Raw genomic sequence first — 24,334 nt, 5'->3', positions numbered from 1 at the left:
AGTGATAAGCAACTAGGATCTTTAATTAAACCCAGAACTCACCCTCCATAACAGCAAGAAGTTCAAAGAAACAATGAAGTCTCTCCAGTTCCTTAGTGCTGAGGCGTTCGTGTCAGATGCTGAGTTTGCAAGGAAGAATCTTGGCAGTGTTGCCCATAATCTTTTTCCTCTTCTTTTTAAAGCCAGCTATTTACTGGAGCAAACGGAAGTGATTCATGACTTGGTTGAGACCTGGCCACTTGCTGATTTTAATATAGGAAAACTTCTGGGAACTACTGTGGACTACCAGGAAGATCTGAGCCATAGAAGATGCTCAGTGTGCTTGGAGAGCTGTCTAACAGGGCTGAGAGACTATGTGTTGAATCATCCTTCTCCCTGTGTGAAAAGGTTGAAAGTGGTGGACCTGACTGGTATAAAGGATGTCGAAGTTCAGCTTTGTGAATGTAAGAAGACAATGGGGAGGTGGGCCAGGACTAAGCTGCTCTCAAAGCTTTGTCTAGAAGTGCTGGTCCACCTGCAACAAACGCAATGCAAGCCATGTGCCTTTGAAATCAGTATTGATGTGCTAATAGACTTGTTTGTCACAGAACGCAACTATGAGCTGGTAGTGCAGGCCCTGCTGCAGAAACGTTATTGTCCACTGAAGATCTGCTGTGTGGCATTTAGAGCTGACAACCTGGCTTTGCAGAAGTTCTTCTACATCATAAAGCTCACTGATCCTTCTTTGTTGCGCAAACTGGAAGTAGTTCACAATGTTCGCTTGGAAATGGAACACTTGGAAATACTCTTCAACAGTATTCACTTCCCTCTACTGATGTCTTTGACCTTGCCAGCTCGCACATTTAATGTGCAGAGGCTCACAGCTACAGATGAACTGATGCTTACTACCATTGGAAAAAAGATGGGTGAAATGACACAACTGACTGAGCTCAGTCTGGCATTTTCTATACTCACAGGAAGAATACGGAAGCTGCTCAGGTAACTTGCTTATCTTACTGTCAGTCAAAATGTAAAGAACAGCAACGAGTGCCATCAGTAATTTGAGAGCATTATAGAATATGTGAAGTGAGAATATCTCATCTCAGGTGTGTGAGTATGGGAAGCAGAAAACTAGGAAAGAGTATTTGTTGGGGAGAAGTCAATATATTGTCAAATGTAATCAGAAAAGCTGATTGCTCTTGTTAGTCTTCCAGAGCCCATCTGATAAGTACGATTTGAATACGCTTTTGGCTCCTAACACAAGATAGAGATACACCTAGGTTTGTCACAATCGAGCTTATATCTCAATCAGCTTGGGCTGGCCTTTGATACAAGATCTAAGTCATACTCGGTCTTTTTTTCAGGATTTCTAGTGAATGTTTTTCCTCTAAAAATTGGACAGTAAATACAGATTTCACAGATAATTTATTTTTAGACAGCTAGAGGGATATTAAACTGATTAGAGACTGATTTCAATTGTTCATTGCATTTTCCAGTCTCAGGGTAGGAGAGATCTGATGCCTTTCTCTACTGCAAATTAAGCTAACCTATGAATATTCATAATTATTTCCATAAAAGAATGGCCGTTCCTAAAAATATAACAAGCTACCAGTGAACTGTGTTCATATCTGAACTGAAAATCAAGTTGAGAATGTGCTTTCCAGAGCATCGGAAAAAAAGACAGACAAAAGTTTTGAAACAGATCAGCTTGGTCTAAAATTCCTCCTGTACAAAGAACACACTTCACTTAAATGTTGGTAAGAGATCAAACAGTGGATATTAGCAGAGGAAGGTGGTATGTTTCAGCAGTGGCAACAACAATGTGAAAAACAAGCCATTTTCCAGACTTCCATGCAGATTTTCATGGTCACAGCATGCAGACTATTGCTCATTACTGGTGAAAATGGTGGCGACTATGTTGAAAAAATAATTTTTGGAGCCTAGAATTTGCTCACTATTGTGCTTTTTGTAACTGTTGTAGCTTCCATGGAAACAAATAGGATGCATTACTTTTGGAGCGACATGTATAAATGATGAGTTTCTAATCTTTTTCCAGTTGAGACATGTGGAAGAATTCTTGTTGAGGTTCTTTTTCTATTTTCATCAGTTAATATTATTTTATATTCAACTAAAACATTTGCATACAATCCCAGGTACACTTTTCCCAACCATCTTCTTCATCAGAATGTCTGTTTGAAAATTCAGAACAAAATTACATGTAAAACTCTTGGGCATTTAAATACATAAAGTAAAAACAAAACTAGAAATAAATACTGATATGTTAGAATGCTGATTGGCTTTCCTCTTGGACTGAATCCTTCCTTAACAGACATGATTGAAATCTCATGAATGATAACATCTTTGTGAAAGAAGTCACTGATGTTTTTATTGTAGTAATGATCTGTTATTAATTCAGCAAGGAATGGAACCTGACAACGTATAAATGCTTACAAAATATACACATAGATTGTTACAAAATCAATTCCCTTTAAACCAAAACATTTGGAGTTATGAAAGGCTTGGGAAGCAAACTATGTTTCCCATTGTTGGCATATGCTTCATTCTAAAAGGAGATTAAAAAAAAATGATTGCGGCTGATGGCTGCACTCATAAAACAGAGTGTGAAATTTTGTGAAAATAGTTTTTCAGAGTTTCATGGCATAAAACCTTTTCTTTTTAATTCTACAGCCCACTAAAAACTCCACTGAAGATGCTGGATGTTTCTAACTGCTCATTGAACCATGCTGATATGATCTATTTAGCCAATAGTATCCATTCTTATCACTTGGAAACACTGGACCTGAGCGGGCACAATATTACTGAACTTTATCCATCAACACTCTTTAAGCTTCTTAGCCATTCCTCTCCAGTGCTTAGGAGTCTTGTCTTGGAGGACTGTAACATCCAAGACACTCATGTCAACATGTTGATCGCAGCATTAAGCCCTTGTCAGAAACTGCAGGAGTTTAAGTTTCTTGGAAATCCATTGTCATCCCAAGCACTTAAACACCTTTTCACATTTCTCTGCGAGTTGCCAGTGCTGAAAATTGTGGAGTTTCCAGTTCCAAAGGACTGCTACCCTATTGACATCACCTACCCAATTGACGATGCCAGTCTCTGCAGATTTGATCATCAAAAATATGACAGTATAGCAGAGGAGCTTAACTTCATTTTACTCCAAGCAAATCGGGAGGATGTGAAAGCTTCAACTCCGCTCTTTGGCAGTTATGATGCAGCCGTTCAGGAGACAAATGATGAACTGGGAGCTTATTTGATCAAGTCCTTCAAAGAGACTTTAGAAAAGTTAACTACTTCTCTTAGCAAAATGAGTTAAATGTGTAACATGTTTTCAGTGTTGGCCTGACAATCTGGAACAGTGTCCTTCACTGAGCAGTCTTCAGTTTTCTTTAGTTTCTGGGCTGAATTTATGTTGTTTTAATAGCTCATGGTCATCAGAGGTTTTTTAAACTATCCTACTGCATAATATTTATGTAAATACAGCTTGTTCTCAAAAGAGGGGAAAACCCTCAATAGTTTAGTATTTTACACAAAAAGCATTTTGTTTCTTAGTAAAACAAGGTGTCTGAAATTGGTTACTTTCTTCTACAGTTTTCTCCAGACTTGGGAGTGAGGCTTGCAACTAAACAGAAAAGACAAGAAAGTCTTTCCCCAGGTCCAGCAGGATCCCTCAGTGACTGTATATTCTTGTACCGAGGGCCCCAGGCCTGGACGCAGCGCTGCAGATGGGGCCTCACAAGAGCCGAGCAGAGGGGGACGATCACCTCCCTCTCCCTGCTGGCCGCCCCTTTTTCATGCAGCCCAGAACACAGCTGGCCTTCCGGGCTGCAGGCGCACACTGCTGCCTCATGGCCAGCTGCTCATCCACCAGGACCCCAAGTCCTTCTCCACATGGCAAATCGAATGATTGACTCATAGCAGAGGATTCCCCTTCACCTTGCTCCAGCAATACAAAGTAAATCTGGCAAAATGTATTTTACAAAGAAGTTCTGGCACAGTTCTGCACAGTTGTGCTTGTGATATCAACAGGCAAGCACCTCAAGATGCTCCCTTTGTGGAATTTGTGGTTTTGGCCATTAGAATATACCCGGCTGCTCTCAGCTGTTTTTCAAAGATAGCCTAGGAGAATGGTAGTAATACAAAAATGAGTCGTGTGGAAAAAAATGAATCAAAAGACAGTTTAGAATTGTGGAAAAGGGGTAGGGAAGGCTGCTAAATAAGTACATAACTTACATTCTTCTTTTTAATATATTTGATCCATGAATGTATGATGGGAAGACTGCAATGAATCGACTTGAACAATTTTTGTTTACATAGTGCTAAAAAAAACCTAAAGGAAATCAAAGTTGCCAAGCCAAACATTCATGGCATAGAAAAAAGAAAAAAGTCTAGTTTATATTTGCACAAAGTTCCAGATCAGCCCTTTTTCTTGCCTCCCTTTGACCTTTTGTATGAGGACTGACAGCTGACCTAGGCAACTGACTACTACTCTTAACATTTTCCTCCCTCTGATCTTGCTGTTCTTTCTATCCTGGTCTAGACTCAAGTTTTTTCAGCCAAACATAGATGGTTTGAATTTTGTGAGACCGAAGACCTGCATCTTTGGTGTGAGAAGCAGCATATTTTGTTGCTCAGGGAGATTATTCCCTTTAGAATAGATGTAAACCTACAGGTAGTAATTTCTGCACACTGGCAGCAGCCTAGCTAAAATACTGTGTCTGAAAGTGAAGACTGTTTTAGAAGCATACTGTGCTCCAACAACCTGGCCCTGCCTATTTCAATGCACACAAAATAGTTTGTTCATAGATTACTTCTTATTTAGGAGTATTTATATGCCTTATGACTACTGCAGCTTTCTCACTGCTTTCTTCTTGCCAAAAAACAATCCTGACCCACACTTCTGTTTACTTATTTATCACAAACTTCTCCCCATTTTCCATTTTCAATAATACGCACGCTGTGCTGTCCATTTACGTCTGTATGGGCCAAAAGGATGTGGAGACACTGAAAAGTTTTAGTGCCCATTCCACACTGAGGATTAGTAGTTGTTAAGTCTTTTTCAAATATTCCCTTTTAGAATGAACAATGGGGGACACAGCATTAAAGAAGTAATGCACATGCATCACTACATGCAGAGTGGTTACGAATGGCTGACATGTGGTTGGAGCACATGGATCCATGTGTCCATTATCTTTGGATCCTGTTTTTGTGAAGCCATTTGCTCTGCAGCATCATTTTCAAGGCTTTGTGAGCTTCTACATGGGCTGTTCCAAAAGTAATGTCTCCTATCTTATTACATTGGTCCACGACATCAGAGGTGGATGTTCATGGTATGGCAGTAGAGGTCAAACCTTCCCACAAAGATTCCATTATATTTCATTGCATTGCAACAGGTGACAATAGAGGAGCAGTTTAACAAAATTATGACTGATACAGAAGTGCATATGAAGATAAGAATTGGAACTTAGTTCCTTCATGTGGGAAAAATTGCAGTTGTTTACACTCATTCATTGACACTTGCTGAATATTTATGTAAACCAAACTGTGGACATTAGTACAATAAAGCAGTGGGTGATGTGTTTCAGCAGTGGCATCAAGGACATGACAGACAAGCCATGTTCCAGAAGGCAATGCGCAACTGTCACACCATGAAATGAAGTGTGTCTCAATCAGCTAATCCATGCAAATAGGTGGATTATGACCAGGAAACTGTATATGGAGCCGAATATTGGCTTCAGTGCATTAGAAATAATGGTGGCAACACTGGGATATTGCAAAGTTTGCTCACATGGGGAAAAAAAGAACACCATATGCAAATTTGTCAGGACCTATTGAACCAGTTACAGACTAAAGGTGACAGTTTCCTGGAATGCATCATTACTGGTGACAAGATGTGGTGTCACCACTACAAGCTGGAGTCAAAACGGCAGTCCATGGAGTGGTGACATGTGAATTCTCCATGGAAAGGAGCATTTGAGATGCAGTCCTCAGAGGGTAAAGTAACGTGTAATGTCACTGGGGACAAAAAAGTGGTGATCCTTTAGGATTTCCTAGAACCTGGACAAACCACTTCTGACCACTTCATCACAACGCGGACTAAGATGAAGGCTCAAACTTGCAGTCAGGCCAGAGATGCATAAAAACTTTCTCTTGCAATATAATAATGTCATGCTCCTTACCAGTTTGAAGACTATGGAGCACACTGACTCTCTTGTTTGGACTTTCCTACCACACCCCCCTAATAGTCCAGATTTAGTGCCTTGTGATTTCCATCTTTTCAGATTGGTGAAAGATGTACTCCACCGGCAGCATTTTCCTAGCATAGCATCTGTAAAACCTCTGCTGGTGCAGATTTTTACGAGTTCTTGTTCACTGCTGGTGATTAGGTTGAAAAATAGTGTTCTGTAGCTGAGAATTAGCTCAATCAAGTAGTACTATGCTGCTCTCTGTATCAATTGTAGTTTCCATGGAAATAAATAGGAGGCATTTTTTTCAGAGCAGCGACATGAAATGCATTCTGATAGGACCGAAGCAAAATTTTTATTGTTTACAGTTACGTGGTAAAGTTGTAGTCTATGACGTGTAGTATTAACTAAAATACCTGCTTTGGTAGTGTAGAAACCAAAAGGCAGAACTTCAACAACTGTGAGACCCTGCTAATCTGATTTCCACCATTATGGAATGGAGTCAGTTTTGGCTTTGTTTTGTTTGCTGTTTGTTTTGGTTTGGTTGTTTTTTTAAATTTTGTTTTGTTAAATTTTGTTTGTCCCTTTACAGCCAAATTTTTTCCAAATGTTGAAAAGCTTCTACTTTTGCTTTGATAACAGTTGCTTCTTTGCAAAAATCCCATCTGTAGCTCTCAGGCATTTAACTTTCAGTTCTTCAGTTTCTTCCTTAATTATGGTTATTAGTGATGCCTTTAAATACAAGCCAAGACGTACATTTTCTTGCTGACCAGGCTTACTGTAATAAGAAGGTGTGCTCTCTCCCAGAAGGATTCCTGTGTATCTCCTGTTCAGGAACTGCTATTTATATTCTGTGTCTGGTCTTTCTTCCTCTTGCCATGTGTGGGACTTCGCATTTTGTTGTTACAGTAGAAGCTCCAGTGCAACAGCTACCTAAGTATTAAAGGTTATCCTGTGCAGGAGTAGACAGGTATCAGTTTAGTCCATCTCCTCCCAAAGGACAATCTTTCTATGTTGCACCAACCTGGAGCCTTGTAGTCGGTATTGCTAGCTATGGATATTTTAAATTATGGAACAGGACTCAAAATGCTATGAGATTTTTAAAATAAATTTGTTTTGTTTTGTGTTGTTTTACTTCCATGCTGTCAACTACAGGTTTATATGGTAAGCAATTCTCATATTTAGATTTATTACTGAGCACAAAGTTCAATAAAGATAAAGGATCAACTCCTTTTGCTGTTTTTGCAAAAGATGAAATTCTTATGTTTGCAAATTTTGAGCTGTCTTGGGCAGTAAAATAATGCAATATAGGACAAAAATGTGTACAGTTTCACAATACTGTGATACTAATGCTCCAGCAGCATTTATACTAAATAAAATAACATTTCTAAAGTTGTGGTCACTCAACAGTTCCAAATGCTTGCAAATACCAAACACTATGAAATGCTGTATGTGTAGATTTATTTTGACAAAATCAGTGGAAGTTGTTATAAAGATCCTTCCCCTTTGTGCGGAATTTTGTTTTCAGAAGCCCTTCATGGCAGAACAGCCACACGCCATGAAGAATAGCTTCCATTATAGGTGAGATGGCTGGCAATTCCTTGGTAGCAAAGAAATTTTCCCTTATGAATTAATATAATGCTGGGGCAGGGACAGAGTACAGCTGCTGTAAGAAACATAAGCTGTCTATGTGTGTTGTGATTTCAAGTGTGACTGGGCAAGGGGATCTTTCTCCCCTTTGGGGGAAAAGAAAAGGAGAACACAGTCAAGATAAGGAGAGAGAATAAATTTACTACAGATGGTAGAAGAATGTAAGATAATAATAAGAAAGATAGTTACTATTAATGACTCAAACGGGAGAGAGAGGAAGGCTACAGCTGTGCTGCTCACTGCACTGCTGAAATCTGGAAGTGTCTCACCCCCATCACCTAGAATTGGGGATCATGTGGAGGCTCCTTGGGAACGTAGTACATCTCAGTGTAGCTTCTTCTTGGAGAGTCAGAACTTACACGAGGCTGCTAAAAAATCAAGAAGCACTGCTCTGCAGTGCACTGTGCCTCTGCACACAACAGCCTGTGGCAAGATGTCATGACATGGAATATTGACATAACCAGGACAGTGTGTGTAGGGAAACCATGTACAGAACAGAGGATTTTGAAGCAGAATGGGAAAATGGAAGAAATATTGGCTTTTAGGAATGAACAACAGGTCTGAAAGATTTTCACTGTTTCAGCAACAAAGCTGAAGCAATTTTTTCTTCTGAGCATCCTTGCTGCCTCTTTCTGAAAGGTTATGTTGCAATCATTACCATCTTCCTTACGGGAATCAAGATCAAATAAAAGTGAAAGATGGAAAAGAAGGTAAAGGTGGCAATTAGCAAAGTAAGTTATTAAATAATTGGTGACAAACTCTGAAGTAATGGATTGACACATAGGCTATGGTGCTGTATCAGCCGTGCAAAGTATTACTGTCTTCTGTAATCCCAAAGACTCATATTGGCTTTTTTTAATTTACCTGCCTTAACAGTTTCAGCTGTGCACATTTCTCTTTAGTGCAACCACTTTCAGAAATGGCATGCTGCGTGAGAAAAGCTATTCATATCCAATTCTTTGGAGGAGTTTGGGAGCAAAGCCAACCCCCTTCCTGAAAGTCTTCCTTTGCTATTACATTTTATCTGCCTTGGTGAAGAGCATCTCTGCAGGTAGCATAACTGCAAGACTGAACAACAGAGGACTGAAAACAGGAGGGTGCTACTGTGGCAATGAAGATAGTGCTCCCTTTAGATGAGATAATAAAATCATACATGCCAACATAAATGCTAGAAAGCTATGGTTTGTTTTTTAATTGAAACTACTGACTAAACAGAATAGTTCATAAGACAAAGCTTGCTCAACAGCCCCTACCTCGTTTGCTTTAGAACTCTGACTTCTGCCTCTACAAAGCAGGGATCCACAATTTTACCAATTGACCACCCTTCAGAGGGTGAGGGAAACTACATAGGGTTTCTAGGGTGAGGATTCTATAAAATAGAGGATCCAGGTGGGCTGAGAGTTTTGGAAAGGTGACAGATTGCTGTTTTGCAGAATCAGCCTTCCTCAGTCTCACATAGTCTACAGTGATATGAGATAATCTGAATATGTTGTAGATAGTGTGGGGAAGGAAACGTGGTTCTGTTATAGGAATTCAAAGAAGTAACAGGTCTGACAGATGGAAGAAGTTCTCCAAAAGTGTGGGCTAGTTAACTTGGAGTTAACTAGGATGGTTAACTCCAAGGAGACAGCTAAGCAAGACACAACTGCTCACTCATCCTCTCCCCCAGTGGGATGGGAGAGAAAACTGAGATGGTAAAAGTGTGAGAACTTGTGGAGTAAGATAAGGACAGTTTAATTAGGTAAAGCAAAATCTACGTACACAAGCAAAGTCAAACGAAGATTCACTGTTTCCAATTGGCAGGCTGATGATCAGCCATTTTCAGGAAGTAGGGCTTCACCATGCATAATAGAAAATAGCCTTTTCCTTCACCCAGCTCTTAGGCTGAGCATGACATCATGTGGTATCAAATACCTCTGTGGTCACCTGGAACCAGATGTTCTGGCTGTGTCCCCTCCCATCCTCTTGTGCATCCCCAACCTACTTCTGCTGGAGCATCATGAGAAATGGAGGCTTTGATGCTCTGTAAGCACTGTTCAGCAATGACTAAAGCATCTGGATAGAAACAGTAGAGCCAGTTTTGAAGATTTTTATGCAAATTAATTGTGAACTGAGTAAGTATCATGAGAGAATGGTCGGTCACTGGAACACTGTCCCTCTCAGGACAGTGAACCAAGCTTGCTGGAGTTCAGGAAACATTTGGGCAATGCACTCAGAAAGATGGCTTCAATTTATAACGGTCCTGTGTGGAGCCAGGATTTGGACTCGATGATCCTTGTGGGTCTCTACCAACTCAAATTATTCTATGATAGTTACTTTTGTTCATCAGTGTATTATCAACACTGTTTTGATCAAAATCCAAAATGTAACACCATACAAATCACTGTTTATTATTTAAATTAACTCTATCCCAGTCAAATCAGTACACACGGAAAAACCAACTGTGCATTTGCAGAAGGAAGAAAATGAACGAAAATTAGGAGGGAGAATGTAGTAAAAGAGTGAGAACAGGAAGAAGGTTAAGAACCGACAAAAAGTGATGGATTAGGAAGGGCAAGTGAAAGAGGAGAAATGGCTTCTTGTCTCATGAAAAAGACATCTGGAAGTCTCTCATCATCCCTCCTACTCAAATCAGAGCCTGCTTTCAAGTTAGATTAGGTTCCTTATTCTAGATTCTATGCTAGCTTTGAATGCGTGTAGGATTAAGGGCTGAATATCACATCAATGCATTTCTATTTTCCTAAACTTGAAGCAGTCTGTAAAGTGAACATAGTCACTAGGTTTGCTTGTCAGCTTCATAGCTGTATTAAGAGAATGCTGAGAACTGAATAACAGTGTACTCTGCATTTGGCCACACAGCTTCTGGAGGTGCCATTCATGTAGTTCAGTCTCCTGTGACAAGTTGTGCCTAACTTAGAAACAGCTTGCTTCTGATTTCCTCTTAAGAGGAGAGTTTAAACCTCCTAATTCCTGACACTTTTTTATTCTCCATTTCATAGCTGCAAGCTGATAACTCTGTTTCACTGTACAAAAGTTTTCACCCAGTTTGCTATCTGCTGTCAGTTTATCATACCTCCATTCCCCACGGCAACCAAAAGACAGGCATGACTTCCAAAGGCTGATAATTTTGATTCAATAACACTCTTTTAGTGCAATATTTCAATGTGGTATCTCACATATGTAGATATCTACGAAAGTAATGTCTCCTCTATTTACATGGAAACTACAATAGGTACAAAGAGCACAATAACATCATTCAATAGAGAAAATTCTCTGCTACAAAGCAATGCTTTTCAACACAGCCATCACCATTATTCATTTTGCACTTATGAGCTGATTGAGACACTCTTCATTTCATGGTGTGACAGCTGTGTGTGGCCGTCTGGATTGTGGTTTGTCTTTCACATCGCTGTCACCGCTGCTGAAATGCACCATCCACTGCCTCAATGCACTAACATCCAGCAAGGGGCTCCTTGTGCCCCTTCAGCCTTCCTTTCTGCCCTGACAGTACAAGGAATTGAAATGTTCTTGGCCCTGTGCAGCACTGCTCAGAAGCAACTAAAACATTGGTGCATTATCAACATCTTTTCTCCCAAAGCCAGAACTTATCATGATATCAGACTTTCTGCAGGGCTCATTAATTTTGAAAAAGTAAGAAAATACTCCTTCTAAAACATGTGTGGAGTGAAGAATCGGCACTTTAGCATCCTCACTCCACTCAAACTACCTGGCAACCTGACAGATACAACTATTGGTTTTTATTGAGGAGATTTTCAGGAAAGATCCACAGAAAAGAGACCATTGTTAGAACATTTTTCTTTTATGGTTCTGTAAGATCAAAGCTTCCTAAAAATCTCTGTGAATTAATTAAAGGTGTGATTAAACTAGATATGAGAAAAAATTAAACCCAACAGCTCTTCTCTTCAACAGAAATTCATCCAAATAGACATTTTCCTAAAATATTCTCACAGTTGAATTTTTTTTAATAACATTGTTTTACTCTAATGGAGATAGAATTGCGATACCACAGCACAGTTTTAGTTTTTTTAGCTATGTCACAGAGAAGCTAGAACAAACTGTTCTGCAGGGGAAGGCAAGACAGGAGCCAAAGTGATCACAACACAAGCAGTGATCTTACTGCATCTGATCTAGTCAATCAGAGTAGGGTACTAGTAACAGGGCCCATTGACAGTTCTGGAAAAGTAATTGCTCAGATCCAGGGTCCATTCAGGGGGTCCAGTCAGAAACAGGAGTCAGAGCCAGTGAGAGAGCTACAGTGTAGGTCCTAGAGTCCAACCAGAAGACAAACTACCATTAAGGTAGGTCCAAAGCCAGCTCAGGTGGCAGTAGCACCAGAGATGGGCAGTCACACTTGTAGCATATATCATAGATTGAAATGTTTGCTCTGATCTTCAATAGAGTTCCTGGCACAACAAGGAGAGAGAATGTGCAGAGGTTCCTGATGAGGCTTCTTACAATGATCAATTGATATGCTTAATATCCTAATAGTCTGCTACCTTTTTTTTTCTTTTCTTTCTTTTTTTCATCAAAATGAAGGCAAACTAATCTAAGAAAATAACAACTCAGAAGTTAAAGAACTTGGCAGTATTGTTTTTACACCCATATTAAGAGTGTCAGAATCTGCTTCTTAGCTGTGGTTTGGGCTTCAGTGTTATGGAGGAAATGAAGAGCTGATCTTGACTGCCCTTCTTTGCCTAGATGTTATCATGTTGTGACTAGAAATAAATTATCTGAGAGATTAATGCATAAGACTGTTTTTCAAAAAACTTCTGGTAAGGCACATTTGTATAAATTTATCAGTATGTGTAAACGCTGTCCATACTATTACATTTATTACTAGTTTCATCTCTCTTATTTTCTTTTGTAACTACTCATTTTGACTTCATAAATATGAGCTGTTGTCACTGTAAGAAATGATAAAATAAAAACACAGATCTCATTTTTTGCTTTAATCACCTCAATATTGTACGCAATTTTACAGTGTTACAGTTATCTTGTAATTTCTTCATATATTCAGCTTTATTTCACACCATGCTGAGTGCTCGTTGTCACATAGAAGGAATGAGAAAATTGAGGTCAAATTAACAAGGGGATAATGAATCCCTGAGAAAATGTTACTGAGGAGTTGCCAAGAATGAGGCAAATGAACATCTGCACTGGATTATAATGCTCCAGGAAATCTAAAACGAGTCTATGCTAAAAGAACACTGTTAATCTTACTTGGTTTCTTTCCATTTCTTCTTTGTTTATACTTTCTTGGATCCAAGGAAACACCAGTTTCTTTATTTGTACCATGACTGTCCAGATGTGCAAACAAGTGCTTGTAAAATGCCATTTTTATATATGCTAAAATCAGGACTAGTAGCAACAATGAAAAATAATGCAAAGCTTCAGTTATTTTTTTTGAGAAGTCACCTTTGTAGATGCAAGCCTCAATTATGCTCAGTCGTAACAGCTAATATAACCTGGAAATGATTCATTTAGTGCCCTCTCTCTTGCTGTTTTTAGCACTTCAAAGGAGAAAATTACTGAGTAACAGAGTAGAAGTTCTGTGATCAGCATGCATCTTGGTCTGAGGAAGAACTTCACGCATTTGCACAGAGCCTGTGTTGGTTGCAAATTAGTCACACGACGCTTAATGCGCTAAGTTTTACATTAAAAAATTTGACTATTTTCTGCTTTTTGCAACTGCACCTGTGGTCCAAAAATCACATGAAGATTTTACTGTCACAAAGTAAATCCTTGATCCCACTTATTCTGAGTTGGGACACTTCTCATTCGGCTTTCGTTGCCATCAGAGTTGTAATTTGTTAACACATACTGCTTGGTTCCTTCAGTATAACACCAAAAATAGAAGCTGGGCAGGATAAAAGTCAGTAAAACTGGCACTTTGTTACTCTAATTAGCAAATTTGACTGTTAAGCACATGTCCTGTTTTATTTTTTGCTTCTCTCCAAGAAGCAGAATATTCTGGACACTGAGTTAAAAACAGAAAGAATGAGAGAAGCTACAAATAACTGCTATATTTTATTTCTGCAAATGAAAAATCTAAGTTCTGCTTTTTCTCCTTTTTCTTGAAAGAAACACTTAGAAATTCAGCTTTAGCTCACTTGGCTACACAACACTTTGAAAAACCTAGCTTTTCTGGATGTGTTACAAGTAAGAAATTAATGTCCAAAGTCTTGAGGAGTGATTGTCAATATCAATATATTTTATCAATATATTAGCTTCCAACTACAGTAAGTAGCAGAGTGGGTATCACAGACACTATGCTGGTAAATGTAATTCTGTATCTTAGATTTGTTTCAGCTTTCCTGTTCATTCAGTTCTGTCACACACTTCAAGCTTCTACCTGTGCATATTTAGTTTAAAACTGATAGAAATAAAAGACAGAAAATGAATGGTAGTTGGTATTTTTTTTCATCTGAGAGCTGACTAAATTTCTAGAAGGCTTTGGGGATGTGCTGTACTCTTGCTGAGGAGAACTGCTTGTTGAAGTGCTTAAGTCCATAAGGAGTTTATGCTTTGTTACGCTTTGACTAACTAGCTGCTACCACTTCCTATCCAGGTTGTCTGGCCGTAGCGTTTGTTGTATTAAAAGCTTAACACACTTGGACAAAAGCATCGTGATCTGAAGACAGAAATGGTATCTTCTTGTAGACAGTCAAACTGGGTAAAGTTGGTGTAAATTTGTGGGACATCAAGGACAAGTCTACTTTTTCTGGAAATAGTAGTTCATTTAACAATAGGTCAGCTCTGGTTATACGCTTTGTCTTAATCCGTGTGAATCCTTCTAGAAGTGTTGAACCATTCTTATCAGTGTGTCAGAAAATAAGTGTTTGTTTGGGTTGTGAAGGAAGGGAAGGATATGGTTGGTTTCTTTTTAGTTTTGAATAGTTTTCTGTCACACATTGTTGGGTGGGCATGTTTGCATGCTGAACAATTCTTCCTAAAATAAAAACAAAGAATAAAAAGTCACGCTTGCTACAGTTACACTTACTAAATTTTGGAAAAAGAGTCAAGTACCAGAGAAATGCATTTATTTCTATCTCATAACTATATGGTAGCTATCCTTTAACAGCCACAGCAGGCTCCTGCTGGCACTATGTGTTTCATTTTTGTGGTACTTAAGTGCTTTGCTTTTCTTCTTCTCCCTGCTCCATTATTTGTAGGCTATATGTCCTGTGGGTCAGCTTTATTATTTTAACATGTGCTGCCTCACCCTCTTCTGGATGAAAATCTGTTCAGTAACTGGCATTCCAGAGACCTCAGCCAGAAAATGATCTGAAGATAAAAGTCACACCTGCAGTTGTGGACACAGGCAACACAGAAAACAGAATTTACTCAAGCAAAGAGAGGAAGAGCAGTTCATAAAACTGCATGAAAGCAGGATGCAATTCAGAAAGCATTTTCAGAATATATACCAATATATTTTGAATATATTGGAACAGACCTACCTGAATAAGAGTAAAGAATATGTTTATCTGCTAAATCATGGCACCAGAATAAAGTTAATTTACTGTTCTTAGTTTTTGAATTTTTTAAAAAATAATAGTCAAAATATTTTTTTTTCTCAGTGACAGATTATACATCACTTCTGTTTCTGGTCTTTGCAGTAGAAATTTACTCAAAATTCAGGTACTGTGTTTTAGAATCTCTCTAACACTAAGCTTTTGCTAAATAGTAAGATAATAAATTTTATTTTTATTCTTTGGTTTTCTATTTCCGTATGACTTAAATTGTCTCATTAATGGCTACCAACTAAGGAGGGACAACCACACCTATCCTTCTACTTGTGCCAGACACCAAAGCCACAAAAAATTTATTTAACTATGAAAGATGCTCTGTATTATTTTTCTGCTGCTCTTTCTTTTTGCTCTAACTCCTCTGCAAACAGTAGAATGCCTTTCTATAGTGTGTCCCAGGCTGCAACATAATGTCATGAATAAACACATTTTTCATTTGAGTATTGAGATGCACTTGGTAGGTGATAGGTATGCTATACCAACCGTGGGCCACTAACCAGCTGCACGCCAGTAACTGACTGCAACCAGGTTCCCATCTACACATGTCCCCAGGTGAAGGCTAACCCTGTTGCTTTGTTATGCATCCTGTACAGTAAAAGATTTGACTGGTTTGCCTTTTGCCTGTTCTCAGTATACCTTTTGACTACTGTTAGCAAGCTTAACTCATGCCATTCAAGCTTTTGTTTCCATTCCCGACTGCCCAGCCCTGTTATCTCTTCAATCCAGTTATATGTTGGCATCCAGGCAGAGAAATAAAACTGAAGAAGTTCCCCTCCCCCAGAAGAGGTGCATTCAGCTCACCATACCAGAATTCAGGCTGCACTCTAGGGAAGATCTCCCTAGATCTTTCAAGGATTACTTGTTTTCCTTGCACTCAGAGCAGTGCATCCAGATGGATAGAATCTCTCACAGGGATGTAATTGCAGTGAACAGTAACCATTGAAACAGCCATGTCCCTCTTTCATACTTTATGTTTCCTTCCACGTATTTGCCATTATTGCCCTTAAAATCCTGTGCTACATAACTGCTAGTTGAAGTTGCTTTAGAAACCCATTCACTCATTCCTTGCAACTGGAGACTGCTTGATAGTCAGAGCTAGAACAGAATCATAGAATGGCTTGAGTTGGAAGGGACCACGAGGATCATCAAGTTCCATCACACCTGCTGGAGTCTGGATTGCCAATTGCTAGATCAAATACTAGATCTTGTTGCCCAGGGCCCCATCCAGCCTGGTCTTGAACACCTCCAGGGTCTGGGTAACCACAATTCCTCTGGGCAACTCACCACCCTCTCATAATTCCACCATTGATGTAATTGATAAAGATGCTAAAGAGTGCCAGTCTGAAGACAGACGCCTGGGAGACACTACTTGTCACCAACCTCCATCTTGAAACAAAGCCATAGAAAACCACCTTCTGGCTATGACCTTCCAACTGATTCCTTATCCGCCAAATAGTCCACCCTTCAAATTCATGCCTCTCCAATACAGAGATTACGGTGTGATGTGGGAACCACATCAATAGCCTTGCGGAAGTCCACATAGATAAAATCAGTTGCCTTCCCTTTGTCCACCAGTGCTGTCACTCCATCATAGAAGGCCATAAATTAGGTCAGACACGACCTTCACATGGTGTAGCCATGCTGGTTGTTTCAAATCACCTGCTTATCCCTCATGTACCTTAACATGTCTTCTAGGAGACATATTTTGTATGAGATCTGTTTCATAATGTTCCCAGGCACAGAAATGAGGCTCACCAGCCTGTAGCTCCCCAGGTCCTCCTTCCTCACTTTCTTGTTAATCTTGTTAAAGGGAGTGATGTTTCCCTTTTTCCATTCATCAGGGGGTTTACCTGACAGCCACAACTTTTCAAATATGATGGTGAGTATCTTGGCAACCACATCAGCCAGCTCCCTTAGGACCCTTGGATGCATATAGTCCAGCCCCATAGACACATTCAGTCCCATGAGGCGGTCTCATGAGACTTGCACTGCCCCTACAGTCGTGGGCAGTTTGCTCCCTGAGTACTGACCAAGAGTTTCTGGGATGTGAGAAATAGGAGAATCCTGGCAGCCAGTGAAGACTGAGGCAAAGAACTCACTGAGTACCTTTCCCCGATTTCTTACTCTAAGGGATGCACCAATCTTAAGCTCAGAAATGGTGTTAAAGTGTTAACTAGCTCTTATGGGCACCATCAATTTTTAACACCCTAGCCCATGGGATACATCCAAGCCTTTGAAGAGGTCAAAGTTAGCTCTCCTGAAGTCCAGGCTAGCAATCCTACTTATTGCTTTACTTCTGCTACACAAGATTCTGAATTCCACCATCTCATGACCACTGCATCCCAAGCTGCCTCCACCCTTCACATCCCTGACTAGCCCTTCCTTGCCAGTAAGAACAATGCTAAGTAGCACACCCCTCCTCATCAGCTTCTCTACCACTTCTGTCAGAAAGTTATCTTCAACGTATCGCAGTAACCTTCTGGACCATGAATGCCTAGCCACGTTGCTTATCCTACAAATATCAGAATGATTCAATTCCCCCATAAGAACCAATGCTTGGGTTTGCAAGACTACTTCCAGCTGTTTGTAGAAGGCCACATCAACTTCATCCTCCTGATCAGGTGGCCTGTAGTGCACATCCACAACAAGTGTCACCTATGTTAGCCTGCCCCATAATTCTTACCCCCAAGCTCCACTCATCCATGATTCACCCCCATGTGCTGCTCATCACATTCTAATTGCTCTCCCATAAAGAGCAACTCTAACACCTCACCTCACCAGCCTGTCATTCCTACAGAGGATTTAGCCATCTATTACAGCATCTCAGTCATGTGAACTGTCCCACCACGTCTCCAGATCCCCTCAGCCAGTAATTTACTTGACCTATTGTATGGGAACTGCTGAATCATGGCCTGAACCTCTGATTGATCACCAGAGGCAAGCAATGAGTCAGCCATGGGAGCACAGGTGAAGGCAATTCACCTCAATGAAGGATCTCTTCTGGAGATCTGTTCTGCTGGAGTTTCATAAGCAAGCCCAGTGTAAGGGTAAGCTTTCTATCTATTCTCTTTTTGTTATCATAATCTGCTTTGCCTAGCTCTCTTGTTTATTTTGTAATTATAACATCTTAATATTCATTGATCATACTCCTCCTCCTTCCTTCTCGGCCCCAGCTGCCAGCGGGAGGGACAGTGGAAAACACTACTTGTTCTCCTGATCCCTTCAACATCTTTCCAAAGAATACAAAGTTCCTTTGAAAGTTCTGTAACTTGTTGCAGTCTCTTGCGACTCTACTTAAATGACAATGAGCAGGTAGTAGTCTTCTTGTTTTATTAGATGTGGTAGAGTCTTCTTAACATCTCTGACGTGTGCACCTAGAAGACAGCAAATGTCTCAAGAAAAGTTATCTGGGTTGCAGATGGGGGCTCAGTCCCATTGAGCAAGGAATCTCTGATTACTAAGATTTCACCATTTTTGGTGGCAGTAGTTTTAATGCAATTCCTTAGTTGACCCTGCTCAATATGCTTGCTGCTTCCTGGGCTCTGACTGGTATCCAGACACTCTGAATCCCTTCTGGTGCAACTTGAGCCTATTCCCTCTAGTCCCTCCAAGGGAGAAGAGGCTGACCCCCACTTTACCACAACTTCCCTTCAGGTAGTTGTAGAAAGCAATAATGTCACCCCTGAGCTTCCTCTTCTCCAGACTAAATAATCCTAGTTCTCTCAGCCGCTCCTCATAACACTTGTATTCCAGATCCCATACCAGCTTTGTTGACCTTCTCTGAATGTGCTCCAGGGCCTCAATGTCTTTCTTGCAGTGAGGGGCCCAAAACTGAGCATAGAACTCGTGGTGTGGCTTCACCAGTGCTGAGTACAGAGGGATGATCGCTTCCCTGATCCTGCTGGCAGTGCTACTTCTGATACAAGCTAGGATGCCACTGACCTTCTTGGCCACCTAGGCATAGTCTTCACTCATGTTCAGCCAAGCATTGACCAACCTCCAGGTTCATTTCTTCTACGTAGTCTTCCAGTCACTCTGCCCCAGGCCTGTAGTGTTGCCTGGGATTACTGTGGCCGAAGTGCAGGACACAGCACTTGGTCTTGTTGAACTTCATCCCATTGATCTCAGCTCAACTATCCAGCCTGTCCTGATTCCTTTGTAAGGCCTTCCTACCCCCAGGAAGATTGATGCATCCTCCCAGTGTGGTGTAATCTGCAAACTTAATAAGGATACACTCAGTGCCTCATCCAGGTCTGACTCCTGGGGAACATCACTAGTGACTGACCACCAGCTGGATTTAACTCCATTCACTGTCACTCAACCCAGCTGTCCAGACAATTCTCTACTCAGCAAAGAGTGCACCAGTCCAAGCCATGGGCTGTCAGCTTCTCCAGGACAATACTGTGGGAGACAGCATTGAAGGCTTTGATGAAGTCTAGGTAGACAGCGTCCACAGCCTTTCCCTCATTCTGAGAATGACAGCTAGATCTGGATGAAAAAGTTACTATTTTCTCTGCTATCATGCCTTCATCAAAATTACAATTGTTAGAAATTCCACGTTTCATTCTATTAGTGATTTAAATATATATCTGTATCAAAGTATGTTGGCTGAAATTGTCAAACAATTGATGTCTGACAACCTTTGATAACTGAGGCTAATTTTTAACTTATATTTAAACTAAATACTTGTAAGTTCATTTTGTAAGTTAAAATGGATTATTGATTCTGTGTATGTTATCAGGATGATTTACAAAGAAAACATTACAGACAAAGCCAATATTTACATCGCCTTCTGACTGACTTATAAAGCAGTGCTTTTTTTTTTTCGTCAGAAAAACCCTATTTCATATAAAACAATAGGATAAGAGATTTCTCCCATTGTAGAGATGTTGTTTACACAGAATCACAGAATTGTAGGGGCTAGCAGGGACCTCTAGAGATCATCTAGTCCAATCCCCCTGCAAAAGCAGGCTCCTCAGACCAGGTTGCACAGGTATGTGTCCAGGCAGGTCTTGAATGCCTCCAGAGAAGGAAAATCCACCACCTCTCTAGGCAGCCTGTTTCAGTGCTCCATCACCCTTACTGTGAAGAAGTTCTTACACACATCTGTGCGGAACTTCCTATGCTTCAACATGCTCAACTCAAGTGTAAAAAGTAGTCACTATAAATACAGCATCTACAAATATTTTAAAAACTGAAATATTTCAGTCAAGTTCATTTGCATAGAGTGGGAATCACTTTATTTTCTGTGCATTTGTCAGACTCATTTCTCAAACATTCTGAAGATGAACTGAGCATGCTTGATGAAACTGCACAACTAGTACAAAATAGCACTAGCATGAAAGCTCCCTGTTCAGCCAGGTCAATCTTCTTCTCTGCTAGCTTGTCTCATGGCACAGGGTAATGGCCTGCTCTTGTGCCTTTAAGATCTCCCTTCTTGGTCAGTACTGTATTTCTGGCAAACATCTGGGCAGTTGAAGTTCCCCACAAGAGCAAGGCCTAGCAATATTGTGACTTCTTCCAGCAGCTTGTAGAATACTTTATCTGCCTCTTCATCTTGGTTGGGCAGTCCATAGCAGACTCCCACGAGGATGTCAGCATTGTTGACCTTACCCATAAGGATTCGACTTTATCAATACCAGCATTGAGCTGCACAAAATCAAAACACTCCCTAACATACATAGACCACTGTACTGCCTCTCCTTCCTTGCCTGTCCCTTCTGAAGAGCTTATAGCCATCAGATGTTGCCGCGCTCCAGTTGTGTGATTCCACAAGGTTTTTTGATGGTGACATGTCATAGTTTTTCTGCTGCACAATGATTTCTAGCTCCTCCTGTTTGTTGCCTATGCTGCACACATCAGTGTAGATGCACTTCAGCTGGGCTATGGATCTCACTGTAGAAAAGGAATGCATGACATTTTGTCTGAATAAGGCCTTTCAATTCAGTGCATGCCCCTAATATAGCAAAGACTTATTTCCTGAATATGCTTTAAAACTATGTACTCTTATGCCAATGATAAATTACTTTAATGTAGCAATAGGATCATTGTTAATATGCAAGTGAGTTTAAATTATGGGCAGAATATCTTTTCATGTTTAGTTGTAGAGTTGTCTCCCATAAAGCACAGAATAACTTCAATCACTTTTGCATTTCCTGGACACTGAGCATTTTACTTTCTGATTTTGTGTCTCATGCCCTGTACAACAAACTTCATCAGGAAGACTTCAGCCATTTCTGGAAAGCATAGTTTTTGTGTGAATAAATAGCCACAGACTTGGTTAACAACTCTGGTGTTTTTGCCTTTCAGAGCACAAACTTAAAATGTAATGGTGACTCTTGTGTGTGCCATCAGAAGTGCTGAAATATCTTCATTCATAGTATATATTACTGCAACTATTAAAATACTGCCCAAGCACTGTGATGTGCTTTGCTAGTAGGTTTCATGGGTGCAGGCTTATAGCAGAAGTATGACAAGTTATGACAGTAATGATTTAGTAGGTGTGACTCACAGTAGGAGGGTAGATGAGTCTACCTTGTTACCATACCCCTTTTAAATATTTTTCTGGCTATGTCTCTAGTCCACTTGTCACTGCCTACCTTTTTTCCATTCCACAACTTTCTCATTTTGAACACAGTGTTTTCCCTTCTAGTCATGCTGTCTAGTTGAAGATTGAGTCAGAGTTTATAGAGGGGAAATATGTATGTCTGAATATTTATACTTGCTTTCTTTGCCACCAAGTGACAGTTAACATTTCCAGACATCCTGTCCTTCAGTTTTCTAACTGGCTTTCAGTGCTCTTCTTAGTATGTCCTCATTTTTTCCAGTTTCTTGTCCCACACTTTCCACAATGGATTAAACTTCTTTCTGCATGCTTTTCTTTGTGATACTCATCCATTCTCCCCACTTACCTGATTCCTCTCAAAGCTGTCCATGTGACAAGCAGACCTGGTCTCATCCCTTCTAAAAATCATCTTCCAGTGTAAGTATTGGTAGGAGATTCTTTTCTTCTTCAAGCCCTGACTCCTCTTTGATATCTTTGCTTGCCTCACCACGTGAAAGATTTTACCTTTTTTTTTCCCAGTGTTTTTTATAATACTGTGACAGAGAAGTAGGGGTGGCAGAAACATTCAAGTTATATGAAATGAAGCTCTAAAGGACTAGAAAATGCCACAGTTCTTTGCATCAGCAACCTTAGTCTGAACCCATTGCAAGATATGACATGGTACAGGCTTTGGATACGAGAATGTACTCTCATACTACTTCATAAATATATATTAAAAACGTCATTTATAAACTTTGTTATGCTTATAAAATCATATATTCAAACCACTGTGGAAAGATTAGCTAACGTTAGCTGATGATATTCAATGCCAAAGGGTCCAGTGCTTCTGGACGAACTGGTATCTCCTGCAGCAATGCACCACTTAAATGCAGTAATGCAGTACACATTATGATTGGCAACAGATTTTCAGTAAGTCATGTCACAAGAAGTAACGTTACGTTTGCGGATTATGCCAGTTTTGTTGTTGCCATTGCTGTTGCAGTTTTAATATTGACAGGGAAAATTTGCAAAGAACTACAAAGGGAACTTCTAAGTGTAAATGAATGGAAAATCAAACAGTGGATAAAATTCATTCCTGTTATTTGTTATAAATGTATTGACAGAGGGAAGAAAAAAGCTAATCGTACAAAGTTACCTCTCAAGAGTAAATTATTAGGCTTATGATATTCCGTGAAAACTTCATCTCAACTGCAGTCAAGAAAGTAAAGCTGTTGTTATCAGGAGGGAACACTGCTATGTTCGGATCCTCTGATCAATCCTGAGATTGTTTGCGTCTGTGCAATCATGATTACTCCATCTCCACCAAAGATCAAAAATGATGTACTGGAACAGAAGGAACTGTGAAGAAGGCAAAAAAGGTGACTGGCGGTATTAGAATGGCTGCAGTAGAAGAAATGACCAAGAAAGTTTGTAGTTTCTTGCTGCACAGAAAGCAAACAATTGAAAGAGGCACAGGAAAGAAGTTTCTGAAAGCACAAAGAGCATAAAGAAAAGAGAAGTGACAGTGAACAGGCAATCCCTTGTTAATACTAAAAACTGGGGGCATCAAAGAACATCAGCAGGGCTGAAGTTTGAAACAGGACAGAGGGGACTTCTTCATGAAAGGCGTAACTGAGCAGTGGGCCTCCTTGTGGCTGGATATTGTGAATGTCAGACGTTTATTTACCTGTGCTCTGGGCCAAAGAAAAACCCTTTGTTCTGTCTAGCACAGCTCTTGATTCCCTGGAGCCTTGGTGCATACTGCTTCTCTAATGCTATTCCTACCAGAGAATATTCTCATGCTTCCTTAGTCTTATGAATATAGAGGCTGAAAGTGTGCAGCTAAAAAGTTTGTGTTGCAGAGTGAGGAGGAAAAGCTGAACTGCTGAACAGAGAGATGACCAGAAATGTAAGAACACCCAGCCCGACAAACTCAGTGAACAAGTGAGAACTGCAAGAGTAGAATTGTAGTCTTCCATTTCAAATGTTAAGGAATGCAAACAGTTGGCAGAGCTGAGAAGAGTAAACAGAACTTCTGCCTGGAAGACAGAGGTTTTTAACCAGCAGGAAAACTCCAGCATAGATGAAGACAGCTAGAAACGGTACACAAGTTACACACTCATGTCCTCATTGAAATGAGACTTGCTGGATCTAAAAAAAGAGACAAGCAGCTAAGTTAAATCAGAGTGGATATGTACCAGTCTTACTGCCCACGTTGAGAGCAGGGTATAACTAGCTGACATCAGGGACCTGTTAGTACTGCCTGGCTCTTAAGGCTACAAATGACCATCAGAAACTCACAGAATCTCAAGATCCAGCAAGAGTGAATTAATAGACTGCTTATATTTAGGGATTTAAAACTAATGGAATGCAGGGGAAATGCTTTGCTTTGCCTTCTTTTATCCAGCAGT

At 40.1% G+C, this 24,334-nt stretch overlaps 1 protein-coding gene across 1 annotated transcript; it reads left to right on the top strand.

The window, feature by feature from the left end:
* Positions 1 to 37: 37 nt before the first annotated feature.
* LRRC14B (leucine rich repeat containing 14B) lies at positions 38 to 23,929 on the top strand. The gene is made up of 3 exons (XM_048940729.1): positions 38 to 978; positions 2,668 to 18,426; positions 23,048 to 23,929. Exons 1-2 carry the CDS (start codon positions 74 to 76, stop codon positions 3,311 to 3,313), a joined length of 1,551 nt encoding a protein of 516 aa, XP_048796686.1. The 5' UTR covers positions 38 to 73; the 3' UTR covers positions 3,314 to 18,426; positions 23,048 to 23,929.
* Positions 23,930 to 24,334: the final 405 nt, after the last annotated feature.

The sequence above is a fragment of the Lagopus muta genome, chromosome 3 (assembly GCF_023343835.1).
Source record: "Lagopus muta isolate bLagMut1 chromosome 3, bLagMut1 primary, whole genome shotgun sequence".
Taxonomy (NCBI): domain Eukaryota; kingdom Metazoa; phylum Chordata; class Aves; order Galliformes; family Phasianidae; genus Lagopus; species Lagopus muta.
This window is presented reverse-complemented; position numbering and strand designations above follow the sequence as displayed.

What these genes read in the sequence shown, in the direction of transcription:
- LRRC14B (XM_048940729.1), top strand. Translation starts at nt 74, where the DNA reads ATGAAGTCTCTCCAGTTCCTTAGTGCTGAGGCGTTCGTGTCAGATGCT. An exon ending in AGAATACGGAAGCTGCTCAG is followed by an intron (nt 979 to 2,667) that starts GTAACTTGCTTA and finishes TTAATTCTACAG; the next exon opens with CCCACTAAAAACTCCACTGA.